At 36.6% G+C, this 13635-nt stretch overlaps 1 protein-coding gene across 5 annotated transcripts in view; it reads left to right on the top strand.

Annotated features, from left to right (window-relative positions):
- Positions 1–13635, top strand: part of MCCC1 (methylcrotonoyl-CoA carboxylase 1) — a 63071-nt gene that overhangs the window by 19780 nt on the left and 29656 nt on the right. For all 5 annotated transcript variants that reach the window (XR_004344089.1, XM_030329277.2, XM_030329276.1 and 2 more), the window contains 2 exons: positions 6805–6916; positions 8684–8765. Coding sequence is in view for 4 of the 5 variants with exons in the window: in XM_030329277.2 (XP_030185137.1) it covers positions 6805–6916; positions 8684–8765 (194 nt within the window). In the remaining variant the exon portion in view is untranslated. The remainder of the gene's footprint in view (positions 1–6804; positions 6917–8683; positions 8766–13635) is intronic.

The raw sequence follows: 13635 nt of genomic DNA, 5'->3' as shown, positions 1-13635 counted from the left end.
AATCGGAAACAGGCTCCAGGCTCCGAGCCATCAGCCCAGAGCCCGACGCGGGGCTCGAACTCACGGACCGCGAGATCGTGACCTGGCTGAAGTCGGACGCTTAACCGACTGCGCCACCCAGGCGCCCCTACCTTATTCTTTTTATTGGGCTTAATAGTTCCATGATATTGATGTACCATTAATTTATTCAGTCAATTTCTTATTGATGGAACTTAGGGTTTTTTTCAAAATAAAAAAAAGGGGGGGGCACCTGGGTGACTCACTCGGTTAAGTGTCCAACTTCGGCTCAGGTCATGATCTCATGGTTTGTGAGTTCGAGTCCCGCGTAGGGTTCTGTGCTGACAGCTCAGAGCCTGGAGCCTGCTTTGGATTCTGTGTCTCCCTCTCTCTGCTTCTCTCTCTGTCTCTGTCTCTCTCTCAAAAATAAACATTAAATTTTTTTTTTTAATTCTTATAAAAAATTAAGTTTTATCTTACAGAACTCTATAAGCATCCATTGAGATTTTTAGAAATAGATACCTAAATTGAATTGTAAGTGATATGTTAACAAGTAATAATACTAACACCTCACCCTTATATTTCACTTACCATAATCTTACCGTCCTAATTCTGATCTAATTCCTGCAACAATCCTGTGGGTAGGCCTATTCCTATTTTGCAGGTGAGGACACTGAGGAACAGAGTGGTCATATGACTTGCTTGAGGTCTCCCAGTTGGGGAGTGGTGAAGCTGGGATTTGAATTCAGAATTCACACTCTAAGACACTGTACTAAACTGCTTCTCTAGGTACTGCTATAACAAATGCCACGTGAATTTCTAATTTTTTTATTTTCTGGAATCTTACTTTCATATGTATTGCTTAAAATAAGATACTGACTATAAAAGCTTCTCGTTTCATAGATTTTGTGGTAATTATATATGTATATAAAACCTGTTGGTTAAGTGACTCTATAAAGAATAATTCACTTGGGAACTATGTGAAAGGAGAGGGATTTATCTTGAAGGTAATATACCCTGAAGCTTCAGGCCCTTCCCTTGTCTGAGCCTCTTCTAAGATCTTATACCTAACTTTGTATTCTTCTTAAAGATGGCCCCCAAATTGTTTTTGTTTCAAGTGCTACAAAACTTCGAATTGACCCTGAGCATGGCATGCTAAGCTAAATTCATTTAGAGTTTGATAGTAAAAACAAAAGTGAATTTTAAAATAGGCCAATTGATTAGGAGAGTGCGTCATATGCCACCTGTTAGTGGAAAGTGAGGCAAAACTGGAGGAAATTCCAGGGTCAACTGAGGGCTCCCTTTCACAATACATTTCAAAGGAGAATAGGCTGACTATCCAAATTGACATGCTCTTGAGTTAGAATTGCCGTGGAGCCATCAGCTAGCTATTCCAGTGACCATAACTCAATAACATTTTTCCAAGATGTAAATTCTTTGCATGTGAAATGTTAGCTGTGGGGCGTCTGGGTGGCGCAGTCGGTTAAGCGTCCGACTTCAGCCAGGTCACGATCTCGCGGTCTGTGAGTTCGAGCCCCGCGTCGGGCTCTGGGCTGATGGCTCAGAGCCTGGAGCCTGTTTCTGATTCTGTGTCTCCCTCTCTCTCTGCCCCTCACCCGTTCATGCTCTGTCTCTCTCTGTCCCAAAAATAAATAAACGTTGAAAAAAAAAAATTAAAAAAAAAAAAAAATGTTAGCTGTATATTACCTCACATTGTAATTTGTTTCCCCAATAGCTTGGAAGCTCTTGGGAATCAACGACGTGGTAGTATGTAACGACGTGGTAGTATGTTCCTTTTTGTTTTCCCCTATATATCACCTGGCATGCTACTTTCTTCATGACAGGCATCAATAATAATATTTTTTTATAATATAGAAGTAATATAAATATTACTATATTTATACTTATTATATTATTATATATATTATTATAAACAAATATAAATTTCCACATTACAAACATGGAAAATACAGATGATAGAAAACAAAGTCACTCATAATCTCATTCTCCTAATATGAGTAATAGTATTTCTGTATATATTTATTCTGAATTTTCTAGTAATATTTTAATGTCATGGTAATTATACTATTTTACTATATAACAATTAATTATAGTAATTGATTAATTAATTACTAAATAATTAGCTGTTGAGTTAATGGAGTGCTGGAAGATTGTCAAGGTGGTGCTTATAACTGAGGAAAGTAGATATCAAGATGTTTTATAAATCTGCTCAGAACTGTTGAGCTTATCTGAAAGGCTGGGATAGAAAACAATCTTCAAAGTGTACTATTTTGGAAGATAAAAAAGAAATCAGGTTCCTTTCTCATTTTATATTCTAGATGGGTTAAAAATGTAGGTAGGAAAATATATATTCAATATATATTCAATATATATTCAATATATATATATATTCTAGATGGGTTCAATATATATATATTCAATATATATTCAATATATATTCTAGATGGGTTAAAAATGTAGGTAGGAAAATAAAAACTATAGAACTCTTAGAAAATACCAAGGCGTTCTTGGTTGACTCCAGCTGTCTCTGTCTATGTAACCAGATCCCAGCAGTGGCTGAATTGGAAGAGCTGAGATTTGGTGCGCCTCCTGGTGCTTACGCACTGTGCTGCAGGATCTCTACGTTAGATAAAGCAGCACAGCAAAGGATTAGTTAGAAAAAGGAAAATAACAAAAGCGATCCGAAGACTACAGAAATCATAACAGAACACAGGTCCTCAATTAGTTTCTCTTATAAGCAGCGAAAGGAATAAGTATTTGCAACTTCTGAGAACTCGGAAAAAAGCTGCGTTGTGCTGCTGGTGTGTGTTCCTTTCAAAACCTGGAGTCCTTGCTACAGTGCCCCTTTCCCGGAAGCAGCTAAAAGAAAAGGGAGTGTCGGGGCGCCTGGGTGGCGCAGTCGGTTAAGCGTCCGACTTCAGCCAGGTCACGATCTCGCGGTCCGTGAGTTCGAGCCCCGCGTCGGGCTCTGGGCTGATGGCTCAGAGTCTGGAGCCTGTTTCCGATTCTGTGTCTCCCTCTCTCTCTGCCCCTCCCCCATTCATGCTCTGTCTCTCTCTGTCCCAAAATAAATAAACGTTGAAAAAAAAAATTAAAAAAAAAATAGAAAAAAAAAAAAAAGAAAAGGGAGTGTCAATAGAAGTAAAATTTTACAGTTGGAATTTGAAAAGCAAACCATTCGATTCCAACACGTAAGGAGTTTTGAAGTTGGCACCCGCATCCGAAAAGCAAGTAAAAATCTGAACAAAATGAGAGTCAGTGAATTTTAGACGCATCAGAGAGCTGGGGCCGCAGGGCAGACCACCACCCTGAAATCTGGATGGCGCATGAATACAGCGAATCACAGCCAAGGTCCGCTTGCCCAGAGCAGAAGCCACTGCACCCATAAACTGATAGGAACACTTCTTTGGGGATTCTGGGTGTTGACTAGCTTGATAGTGAGAAACTCCTCAAGGTCCAGTGTTAGGGGAACCCTGAATTTTCATGAGTTTTCCCTTCAAGAACACCACCAGGTTCTCACAGTGAGAATCCAGGAAAAATTCCCTCCTGCTTGGGGACAGAGAGAGGAGAATTGTAACCATTTGAAATAGGCCCAGAGTGATCTGTTCTCCCTAACAAAGGCCAGCTCTGCAGGGGAAGTTTTACCAGCACCTTTTCTGTCCTGTGAGAAGGGCAGTTAGCCAACTCTCACCCCTTTCCAGCTTTCCTATTTTATGTAAAGAAAAAAAAATGCTAAGAAACACTCATCGGGGGTTCCTGGCTGGCTCAGTAAGTGAAGCGTGGGACTCTTGATCTTGGGGTCGTGAGTTCAGGTTCCATGTTGGGTGTACAGCTTACTCTAAAGATAGATAGATAGATAGATAGATAGATAGATAGATAGATACAAAGAAAAAGAAAGAAGGAAAGAAAGAAAAAAAGAGAAAGAGAGAGAAAGAAAGAAAGAGGATGGTGTGTTCATGAGCATAGTCGCCTGTAGTATACAAGGATACAGGCCCAGTAAAAGACTGAGATTTAAGATAGATAGATAGATAGATAGATAGATAGATAGATAGATAGATATAAAATAAAATCCTGAGACTTAATCATTAGGTTACAGAATGCTTTCTCTCCCCTGCGCCCTTCTACCATGTCACCAGGGCCCCAGTATAATAATGGGGTTAGAACTGCAAGAACTGCAAGGCACAGGCTCTATTTAAGAAGAGTTCATAGTCAAAGACAACAGGAGAAACAAAACAAAACAAGGACCCTAGAGGATACAAGCCTTTGGTACCTACAGCTACTGCAGACATTAAACCCAGTCTCCTAGCTAGGTTAACATTAAACCTTACATTAAAAGTCTGTTTGCCTTATTAATCATTATGTGATACCTCATGTACGGCTTTTAACCAAAAAAAATTACAAGGCATGCTAAAAGGCAAGAAAAAGCACGGTGCGAGGAGACAAAGCAAACACCAGAACCACAAATTCTGGAATTATCAGATATAGAGGTTAAAGTAACTGATTAATATGTTAAGGGCTCTAATGGACTGAGCAGACCACATGCAAGAACATTTGGGAACTGTAAGCAGAGAGACAGACACTCTAAGAGAAAAGTCAAAAGAAAATGCTAGGAATCAAAAACACTGGAACAGAAATAAGAATGCATTTGATGGACTCCTTAGTAGACCGGACACAGCTGAGGAAAGAATCAGCGACCTTGAACATATGTCAGTGGAAACTTCCCAAATAGAAATGCAAAGAGAAATAAGAATGAAAACAAACAGAACATAATGTCTAATGACTGTGTGGGACAATTTTAAAAGAAGTAACATATGTATTATTTGAACACTACAAGGGGAAGAAAGAAACCAAGAAAAATATTTGCAGTGATAATGACCAGAAATGTTCCAAAATTACCAAATTTCCTAATGTTCCAAAAACCAAACCATAGCACCAGGAAGCTCAGAGGACACCAAGCAGGATAAATATCAAAACATTTTTGAATACTATTCAGACTGCAGGAAACCAAAGACAAATAGAAAATCTTGGAAAAAACACAAGGGGTAAGAACCCCTTACCTATAGAGAAACAAGGATAAGTATACCAGGCTTAAGCAAGAATAAGGTGGAGTGAAATATTTATAAAGCGTTGAAAGAAAAAAAAAACCCTAATATAGAATTCTGTGTCCAGTGAAACTGTCCTTCCAACATGAGGGAAAGAGAGAGACTTCCTCAGACAAACAAAACTTGACTTGTAAGAAATGATAAGAGAAGTTCTTCAGAGAGAAGGAAAATGATACAGGTCAGAAATTTGGATCTCCATAAAGAAAGGAAGAGCGTTAGAGAAGGAAATGAGTGAAGGTCAAATAAAATCCTTATTTTTCTCTTCCTAATTGATCTCACAGACAACAGTTTGTCCAGAGCAGTAATAGCAAGAGATTGTTTGGTGATGATAACTTAAAGGTAAATGAAAGGGGGAGGAAAACTCAAGAAGGCAGATCCAAAAACAAGAAATCACCTCCTATTATTTTGTCAAGAGAATGTGTTGGACAATTTGGAAAATTTTAAATCGAACATTCGGTAAAAATGGTATATCAAGAAACTAAATTCTTCTAAGTGGTTTAATGAAGTGGCTTCATGTGGTGAACAAAAAGGAACAGAAATGAGCTATTGTGCTAAAACAGTACATTTACGAGAACTTTCCTGTTTTTTTTTTTTTCTTTTTGACAATTTTTATTTTTAAAAACAGGAAAAGCACTTGCTGATCACTCATTTCTACATCATGGTGGTGAATATTTGAGGTGAACTACAGAGTGAACATATCAAAATAAAGCTACTGAGAAGAGTGCTTTCATGTTCACCAAATGGTCTGTTTATGCTTATTTTCCATAGTGTTATGTACATCTACTCTTTTTTTTTAAGTTTATTTATTTATTGAGAGAGAGAGAATGAGCAGGGGTTGGGGGCAGAGAGAGAGCAGGAGAGACAGAATCCTAAGCAGGCTCCGCACTGTCAGCGTGTGACATGGGGCTTGATCTCACAACCATGAGATCGTGACCTGGGCCAAAATCAAAGTATGCTTAACTGACTGAGCCACCCAGGCGCCCCTGCATTTACTCTTAATATGATTTCTCAAAATTTTACTATGTTAGACTCCACTTTAAAGTGCCTTTTTTTTTTATGATATAATGGTCTTATTTTTTTTTAATTAATCATCTATATTACTTTATTTCTTAACCTTTTTACAGATGAGCCATTGTAATTTTTAGTCTGCCTTAGTTTATAAAGTCTGACAATAAGAGTTGATTTTTAAAAATCCCCTGATTGGGGTGCCTGGGTGGCTCAGTCTGTTAAGCATCTGACTTCGGCTCATGTCATGATCTTGTGGTCCAAGAGTTTGAGCCCCGTGTCAGGCTCTGTGCTGACAGCTCAGAGCCTGGACTTGCTTCAGATTCTGTGTCTCCCTATCTCTCTGCCCCTCCCTTGCTTACACTCTCTGTCTCAAAAATAAATAAACATTTAAAAAAAAAATTTTAAAGAAACAAAAAATAAAAATTCCCTGATCATAAAAACGTTTTCATTGGCTTTTTGAAAGTGAGTATGAAATGTGTCTATAATTTGTAATTTTGAGGTAGGATTTATCAGTGTTTTCCTTGGCAGTTTGTACTTGTGATTTGCCCCTACTCTGAGGTCATAAATATAGTCTCCTATGTTTTCTGTCTCATTTCCTAATCACTTCATATACATAAATTTTTTTCTAGAATGTTTATTCTACAAATGGAAACTTTTTCATTGTGTTTTTAAATAGGCACATAGAAGTCCAGGTGTTTGGTGACTACCATGGCAATGCTGTATACTTGTTTGAAAGAGATTGTAGTATACAGAGGAGACATCAGAAGATCATTGAGGAAGCCCCAGGGGTAAGGACCTTGTAAAGACAGCTTCTCTGTAACATAAACCTCAATCACTCTGATTTTCACATCAGAAATCTGTGAAGTTAGTGTCTGAATAACTGCTTCCCAGTGGTAATATAATGGTCAGGCCTCACTGCAGCATTGAGGATGAGGAGGGAGTTGATATTCTTGGGCTACCATAGAGAGGGCGCACAACAGGGCCGTGATTCTTCTGGATGGTATCTAGGAAGATCTACTCTGATCCAAGTACAGACTGTGCCTGACTTATGGTGATTCAACTTAGAATTTTTTTTACTTTACACTGGTACAAAAGTGATACTTAGTAGACATCATACTTCAAATTTTGAATTTTCATCTTTTCCTGGGCTAGTGATACGTGGTGTGATGCTGTCTTGTGATGCTCGACAGTGGCTGCAAACCACAGCTCCCAGTTTGCCACACTGTCATGAGGGTAAAGGACTAATATACTTAAAATTATTCTTATCCGTGCTAGTTCTTACACTCAGTACTCAGTATTCAACAAATAACATGAAATACTCTACCCTTTATTATAGAGTAATTTTTACTTCAGATGATTCTGCCCAGCTGTAAGCTAATGTGAGCGTTCTGAGCATATTTAAGGTAGACTAGGTTAAGTTATGATGTTTGGTAGGTTATGTGTATTAAATGCATTTTCAACTTCTGATATTTTTAACTTATGATAGGTTTATCCAACAGAACCATACTATAAATTGAGGAAGATCTGTGTCTGACTTACAGTGAGCAACTGCATAATGTTTCCATGTAGATTTTAAATTATAGTTAATGGGAATGTTTGAGGAATGGATTGGCCTGGTTCATTGAATGTATTTTTTATGAAGAAGATTCTTTATCTTAACTGCTATTTCAGATGTTCCTAAAATATATTAGTCCTCTAATATAGGCCTTAGAGGTTTCTTGTAGAGGAGAGAGATTTGCTCCTATTTGGCAACTTTTGCCCCCTTGGAATTAATTGTTTACATTTCTTTGACCCTGCCTCTTGATTGATTTGTTACCTCTTCTTCGATTTGCATTTCTTTTGAGCCTGCTATTTTCCAGAGGCTTCTCTCTTGCCCAAGGTTTTATACATGTTTCCTTTTCAGTAGGTACTTCTAGAAGGTCAGGATCTGAGGTTTCTGTTTAATCAGTTTGTTATTCTCACACTGTTTTCCAATTTTAATTTTTGTTGTAGAGTACATTGTATGGTTTGAGGTAAATGTCAATAATAATTTTAGTAAAGCTTTTTTTTTTCAAACGATAATAGCTTAAATATATGTCTATTTTAAAATGTTGAAACCTTTGCCTACTTTTTAACCTACAGTTCTTTTTGTGAACCTGTCTTATTAACTTGGAATATCAAGGTTTACCGTTATTCTAAGATAATTGTTGGGCACGTGGCCCAGATTGCTCTGTCATCTTTAAACAAAATAGAGATCACTCAGAGTTTTCATATTGGTGCATGTAATTTGAAGCAGGAATATAGTCCTGAAAGTAATGTAGATAAGGAGATAAGTAAGTCATTATGCTGAATAATATCTGCAGTTCATAGAAATTACTCACAGAACCATTAAAGTCTGGTATAGGGACAGTTGACTATGGTATGGGATGTATTTCTTGATGAAATGTATAACATTAGCTATTTATCCTCATTATCTCTTCAGTGTTTGATTCCTAGAAACGCAATGTTGGATCTTAATGGAAATTTCTAGTAGGGCAAAGTACTAATCAAAATTTATTTTAAATATTTTTTCACAGCCTGGTATTAACTCTGATGTAAGAAAAAAGCTTGGAGAAGCTGCAGTCAGAGCTGCTAAAGCAGTAAATTATGTTGGAGCAGGTATGCTAAGATTTACTTTGAATAGAGGAGAAGCAACATTTATGTCCAAAAGGCAAAAGAAACATATAACTTTAAATCATCGGCTTTCAAACTTTTACAAATTATATCCACATTAAGAAATACGTTTTGGGGCTCCCGGGTGGCTCAGTCGGTTAAGCGTCTGACTTCAGCTCAGGTCATGATATCACTGTTGGCAGGTTCAAGCCCCGCATCAGGCTCTGTGCTGACAGCTCAGAGCCTGGAGCCTGCTTCAGATTCTGTGTCCCCCTCTCTCACTGCCCCTCCCTCACTCTCACTCTGTCTCTCTCTGTCTCTTGAAAATAAATAAATGTTAAAAAAAAGAAAAAGAAATACAGTTTACATTGAGACCCAGTATATACACATAAGTATTTATGTTTATATACATGTATATTTGAAAAAAAAATTCACTAAACAGTACTTAACCCTAATTATGTGTAATGCTATTTGATATTTTCTATCCTATTTTAAAATAAAATCACTAAAATGATTTCTTTTGCATTTTTTAAAATTAGTAAATAATTGGGGCGCCTGGGTGGCGCAGTCGGTTAAGCGTCCGACTTCAGCCAGGTCACGATCTCGCGGTCCGTGAGTTCGAGCCCCGCGTCAGGCTCTGGGCTGATGGCTCAGAGCCTGGAGCCTGTTTCCGATTCTGTGTCTCCCTCTCTCTCTGCCCCTCCCCCGTTCATGCTCTGTCTCTCTCTGTCCCAAAAATAAATGTTGAAAAAAAAAAATTAAAAAAAAAAAAATTAGTAAATAATTTTTTTAGAGCAGTTTTAGTTTCACGGGAAACTTGAGTGAAAAGTACAGAGAGTTCCCATACCCCCATGCCCACACTTGCACGGCCTCCCCAACTATCAACATCCCAGTGATTCATTTGTTACAATGAATAAACCTATAATGACATGTCATTATCATCTAGAATCCATAGTTTACATTAGGGTTCACTCTTGATGATGTACATTCTATGATATTGTTATACATTATACATTTGGAAAAATGTAGAATGACATGTATCCACCATCGTAGTATCATAGGGTACTTTCAGTGCCTCTGGTATCCTCTGTGCTCTGCTTTTTATCCCTCCCTGTCTTTAACTCCTGACAACCTCTGATCTTTCTATTGCCTCCATAGTTCTGCCTTTTCCAGAATATCATATAGATGAAACCATACAGTTTATAGCCTTCTAAGATTGGCTTTTTTTCACTTAGTAATAGGCATTTAAGTTTCCTCCATATCTTTTCATGACTTGGTCATTTCTGTTTAGTGTTGAATCATATCCCATTGTCTGGATATACCACAATTTATCCTGTCACCTACTGAAGGACATCTTGGGTGCTTCTAAGTTTGGCAGTTATAAATAAAACAGTTATAGGGGCGCCTGGGTGGCTCAGTCGGTTGAGCATCCAACTTCGGCTCAGGTCATGATCTTGCGGTTTGTGAGTTCAAGCCCCGCGTCGGGCTCTGTGCTGCCAGCTCAGAGCTTGGAGCCTCCTTTGGATTCTGTGTCTCCCTCTCTCTCTGCCCCTCCCATGCTCATGCTCTGTCTCTCCCTGTCTCTCAATAATAAATAAACATTAAAAAAAATTAAAAAAAAAAAGTTATAAAAATCTGTGTGCAGAGTTTTGTGTGGACAGTTTCAGTTTATTTAGGTAAATACCAAAAAGTTTGGTCAGTGGATCATATGGTAAGAGTATGTTTAGTTTTGTAAGAAGCTGCCAGACTTTCTTCCAAAGTGGCTGTACCATCTTGCATTCCCACCAGCAATGTGTGAGAGTTCCTGTTGCTCCACATCTTCACTAGCATTTGGTATTGTCAGTGTTCCATTTAATAGGTGTGTAGTGGTGTCTCATTTTAATTTGTATTTCCCTAATAACATATGATGTGGAGCATCTTTTCATATGCTTACTTGCCATCTGTGTTTCTTCTTCACTGAGGTCTGTTCAGGTGTTTTGCCCATTTTTTAAATTGGACTGTTTGTTTTATTATTGAGCTTTAAGATTTCTTTGTATATTTTGGATACCAGTCCTTTATCAGAAGTATCTTTTGCAAGTATTTTCTCTCAGTTCGTGGCTTATCTTCTCATTCTTTTGACATTATCTTTTGCAGAGCGTAAGTTTTTAATTTCAGTGAAGCCTGCCTTATCAATTATTTCTTTAATGAATCATGCCTTTGCTGTTGTATCTAAAAAGACATCACTATACTCAAGGTCATCTAGGTTTTCTCCTGCTGCCTTGTAAGAGTTTTATGATTTTGTGTTCTAAATTTAGGTCTGTGATCCATTTTAAGTTAATTTTTGTGAAGGGTATATAAGGTCTGTGTCTAGATTCATTTTTTTGCATGTAGCTGTACAGTTGTTCCAGCACCATTTTTGGAAAAGACTATCTTTGCTCCATTGCGTTGCCTTTGCTCTTTTGTCAAAGATCAATTGACTCTATTTATATAGGTTTATTTCTAGGCTATGTGTTCTGTTTCACTGATCTATTTATTTGTTCTTTCCCTAGTACTTCATTGTTTTGAATACTGTAGCTTTATAGTAAGTCTTGAACTCAGATAGTGTCAGTCCTCCAACTTTGTTATTCTCCCTCAATATCAAATTGGCTATTCTGGGTCTTTGGCCTCTCCATATAAAACACTGGAATCAATTTTTTGATACCCACAAAATAGCTTGCTGGGGTTTTGATTGAGATTGTGTTGTCTCTATAGAACAAGTTGGGGGAACTGACATCTTGATGATGTTGAGTCTTCTTATCAATGAACATGGAATATTTTTCCATTTTGTTCTTCCTTGACTTCTTTCATCAGAATTTTGTAGTTTCCTCATATATATCTAGTACATATTTTGTTAGATTTATACCTTTTTCATTTTGGGAGTGCCTGTGTAAATGATATTGTGTTTTTAATTTCAAATTCTATTTGTTCTTCTTATATAGGAGAACAATTGACTTTTATATATTAACCTTGTATCTTGTAACCTTGATATGATCACTTATTAGTTTGAGGCATTTTTTTTGGTCAGTTCTTTTGGATTTTCTACATAGATAAGCCATCTGTAATCAGACAGTTTCATTTTTTCCTTCACAATCTGTATACCCTTTATTTCCTTTTCTTGTCTTGCATTAGCTAGGACTTACAGTATGATGTTGAAAAGGAATGGTGAGAGTGGGCATCCTTGCCTTATTTCTGATCTTAGTGGGAAAGCTGGTTTCTCACCATTGAATATAATGTTAGCTGTAAGTTTTTGTAAATCTTCTTTATCAAATTGAGGAAGTTCCTCTCTATTCCTAGTTTGTCAAGAGTTTTTATTATAATTAGGTATTGGATTTCATCAAATGCTTTTCTGCATCTATTGATATAATCTTATGGTTCTTCTTTAGCTTATTGATGTGATGGATTACCTTGATTGATTTTCAAATGTTGGACCAGCCTTGCATTCCTGGGATAAATCCCACTTGGTCATTGTACATACTTATTTTTACACATTGTTAGATTTTATTTGCTAATATTTTGTTAAGGATTACTGCATTCACATTTATAAGAGATTTGATTTGTAGTTTTTTTGTAATCTTTCTCTGGTTTTGGTATTAAGGTAATGCTGTCCTCATAAAATGAGTTAGGAACTATTCTGTCTTCTGTCTTTTGGAAGAGATTATAAAGAATTGGTATAAATTCTATCTTCAGTGCTTGGTAGAACTCATCAGTGAGCCAATCTGGGCCTATTTTGGAGGTTTTGGAGGTTATTAATGATTATTTCAACTTCCTTAGTAGATATAGGCCTATTCAGATTGTTTCAGAGTGATTTTTTTTCCTTGTGTGACTTTTGGCAGATTGTGTCTTTGAAGGAATTGGTCTGTTTCATCTAAGTTATCAAATTTATGGGCATAAAGTTGTTCATAATACACATTTAATATCCTATTATTAATAGGATTATTAATTTATTATTAACAAGACCTATATTGATTTGCTTTCTTTCATTTCCAATATTAATAATTTGTCTCTTCTTTTTTTCTTAAATAATTTGGCTAGAGACTTGTGTATTTTATTGATCTGGTTTTATTGGTTTTCTCTATAGATTTTCTATTTTGAATTTCATGTATTTCTACTCTATTATTTCTTTTCTTCTGCTTACTTTGGAATTAATTTGCTGTTCTTTTTCTAGTTTTCTATAATGGAAGCTTAATTTTGATCTTTCTTCTCTTCAAATATATGGATTCAGTGCTATAAATTTCCCTCTAAGCACTGCTTTCAATGCAGCCCACAAATTTTGAAGTTATATTTCTATTTTTATGTAGTTTTAATATTTTTAAATTTCACTTGGGATTTCTTCTTGACCCATGTGGTACTTTGTAATGTGTTATTTAATCTGCAAGTATTTGGGAATTTTTTTTCCAGCTGTCTTTCTATTACTGATTTCTAGTTCAATTGATTTTTAGTTTAATTGTGGTCTTGACAGCAAACATTGTATAATACCTTTTCTTTTAAATTTGTTAAGGTCTTTTCTATGGCCCTGAATGTGGTCTGTCTTGGTGAATGTTCCATGTGAGTGTAATCTGCAGAATGTGTAATCTGCTCTTGTTGGATAAAGTAGTCTATAGACATCAATTGTATCCAGTTGATTGGTGGTACTATTAAGTTCAACTATGTCCTTACTTCTCTGCCTGCTAGATTGTCCATTTCTAATAGAGGACTGTTAAAATCTCCAACTGTATTGGTAGACTCATCTGTTTGCAGTTCTCAGTTTTTTTGACACTCTGTTCTTAGGTGCATACACATTAAGGCTGTTTCTTTTTGGAGTATTGACCCTGTGTCATTTTCTTTCTCTCTAAAGAACTTCTTTTAACATTTCTTGCAA

The sequence above is a fragment of the Lynx canadensis genome, chromosome C2 (genome assembly GCF_007474595.2).
Source record: "Lynx canadensis isolate LIC74 chromosome C2, mLynCan4.pri.v2, whole genome shotgun sequence".
Taxonomy (NCBI): Eukaryota; Metazoa; Chordata; class Mammalia; order Carnivora; family Felidae; genus Lynx; species Lynx canadensis.
Note: the sequence above shows the minus strand (reverse complement) of the source record. Positions and strands in the feature narration are given on the sequence as shown.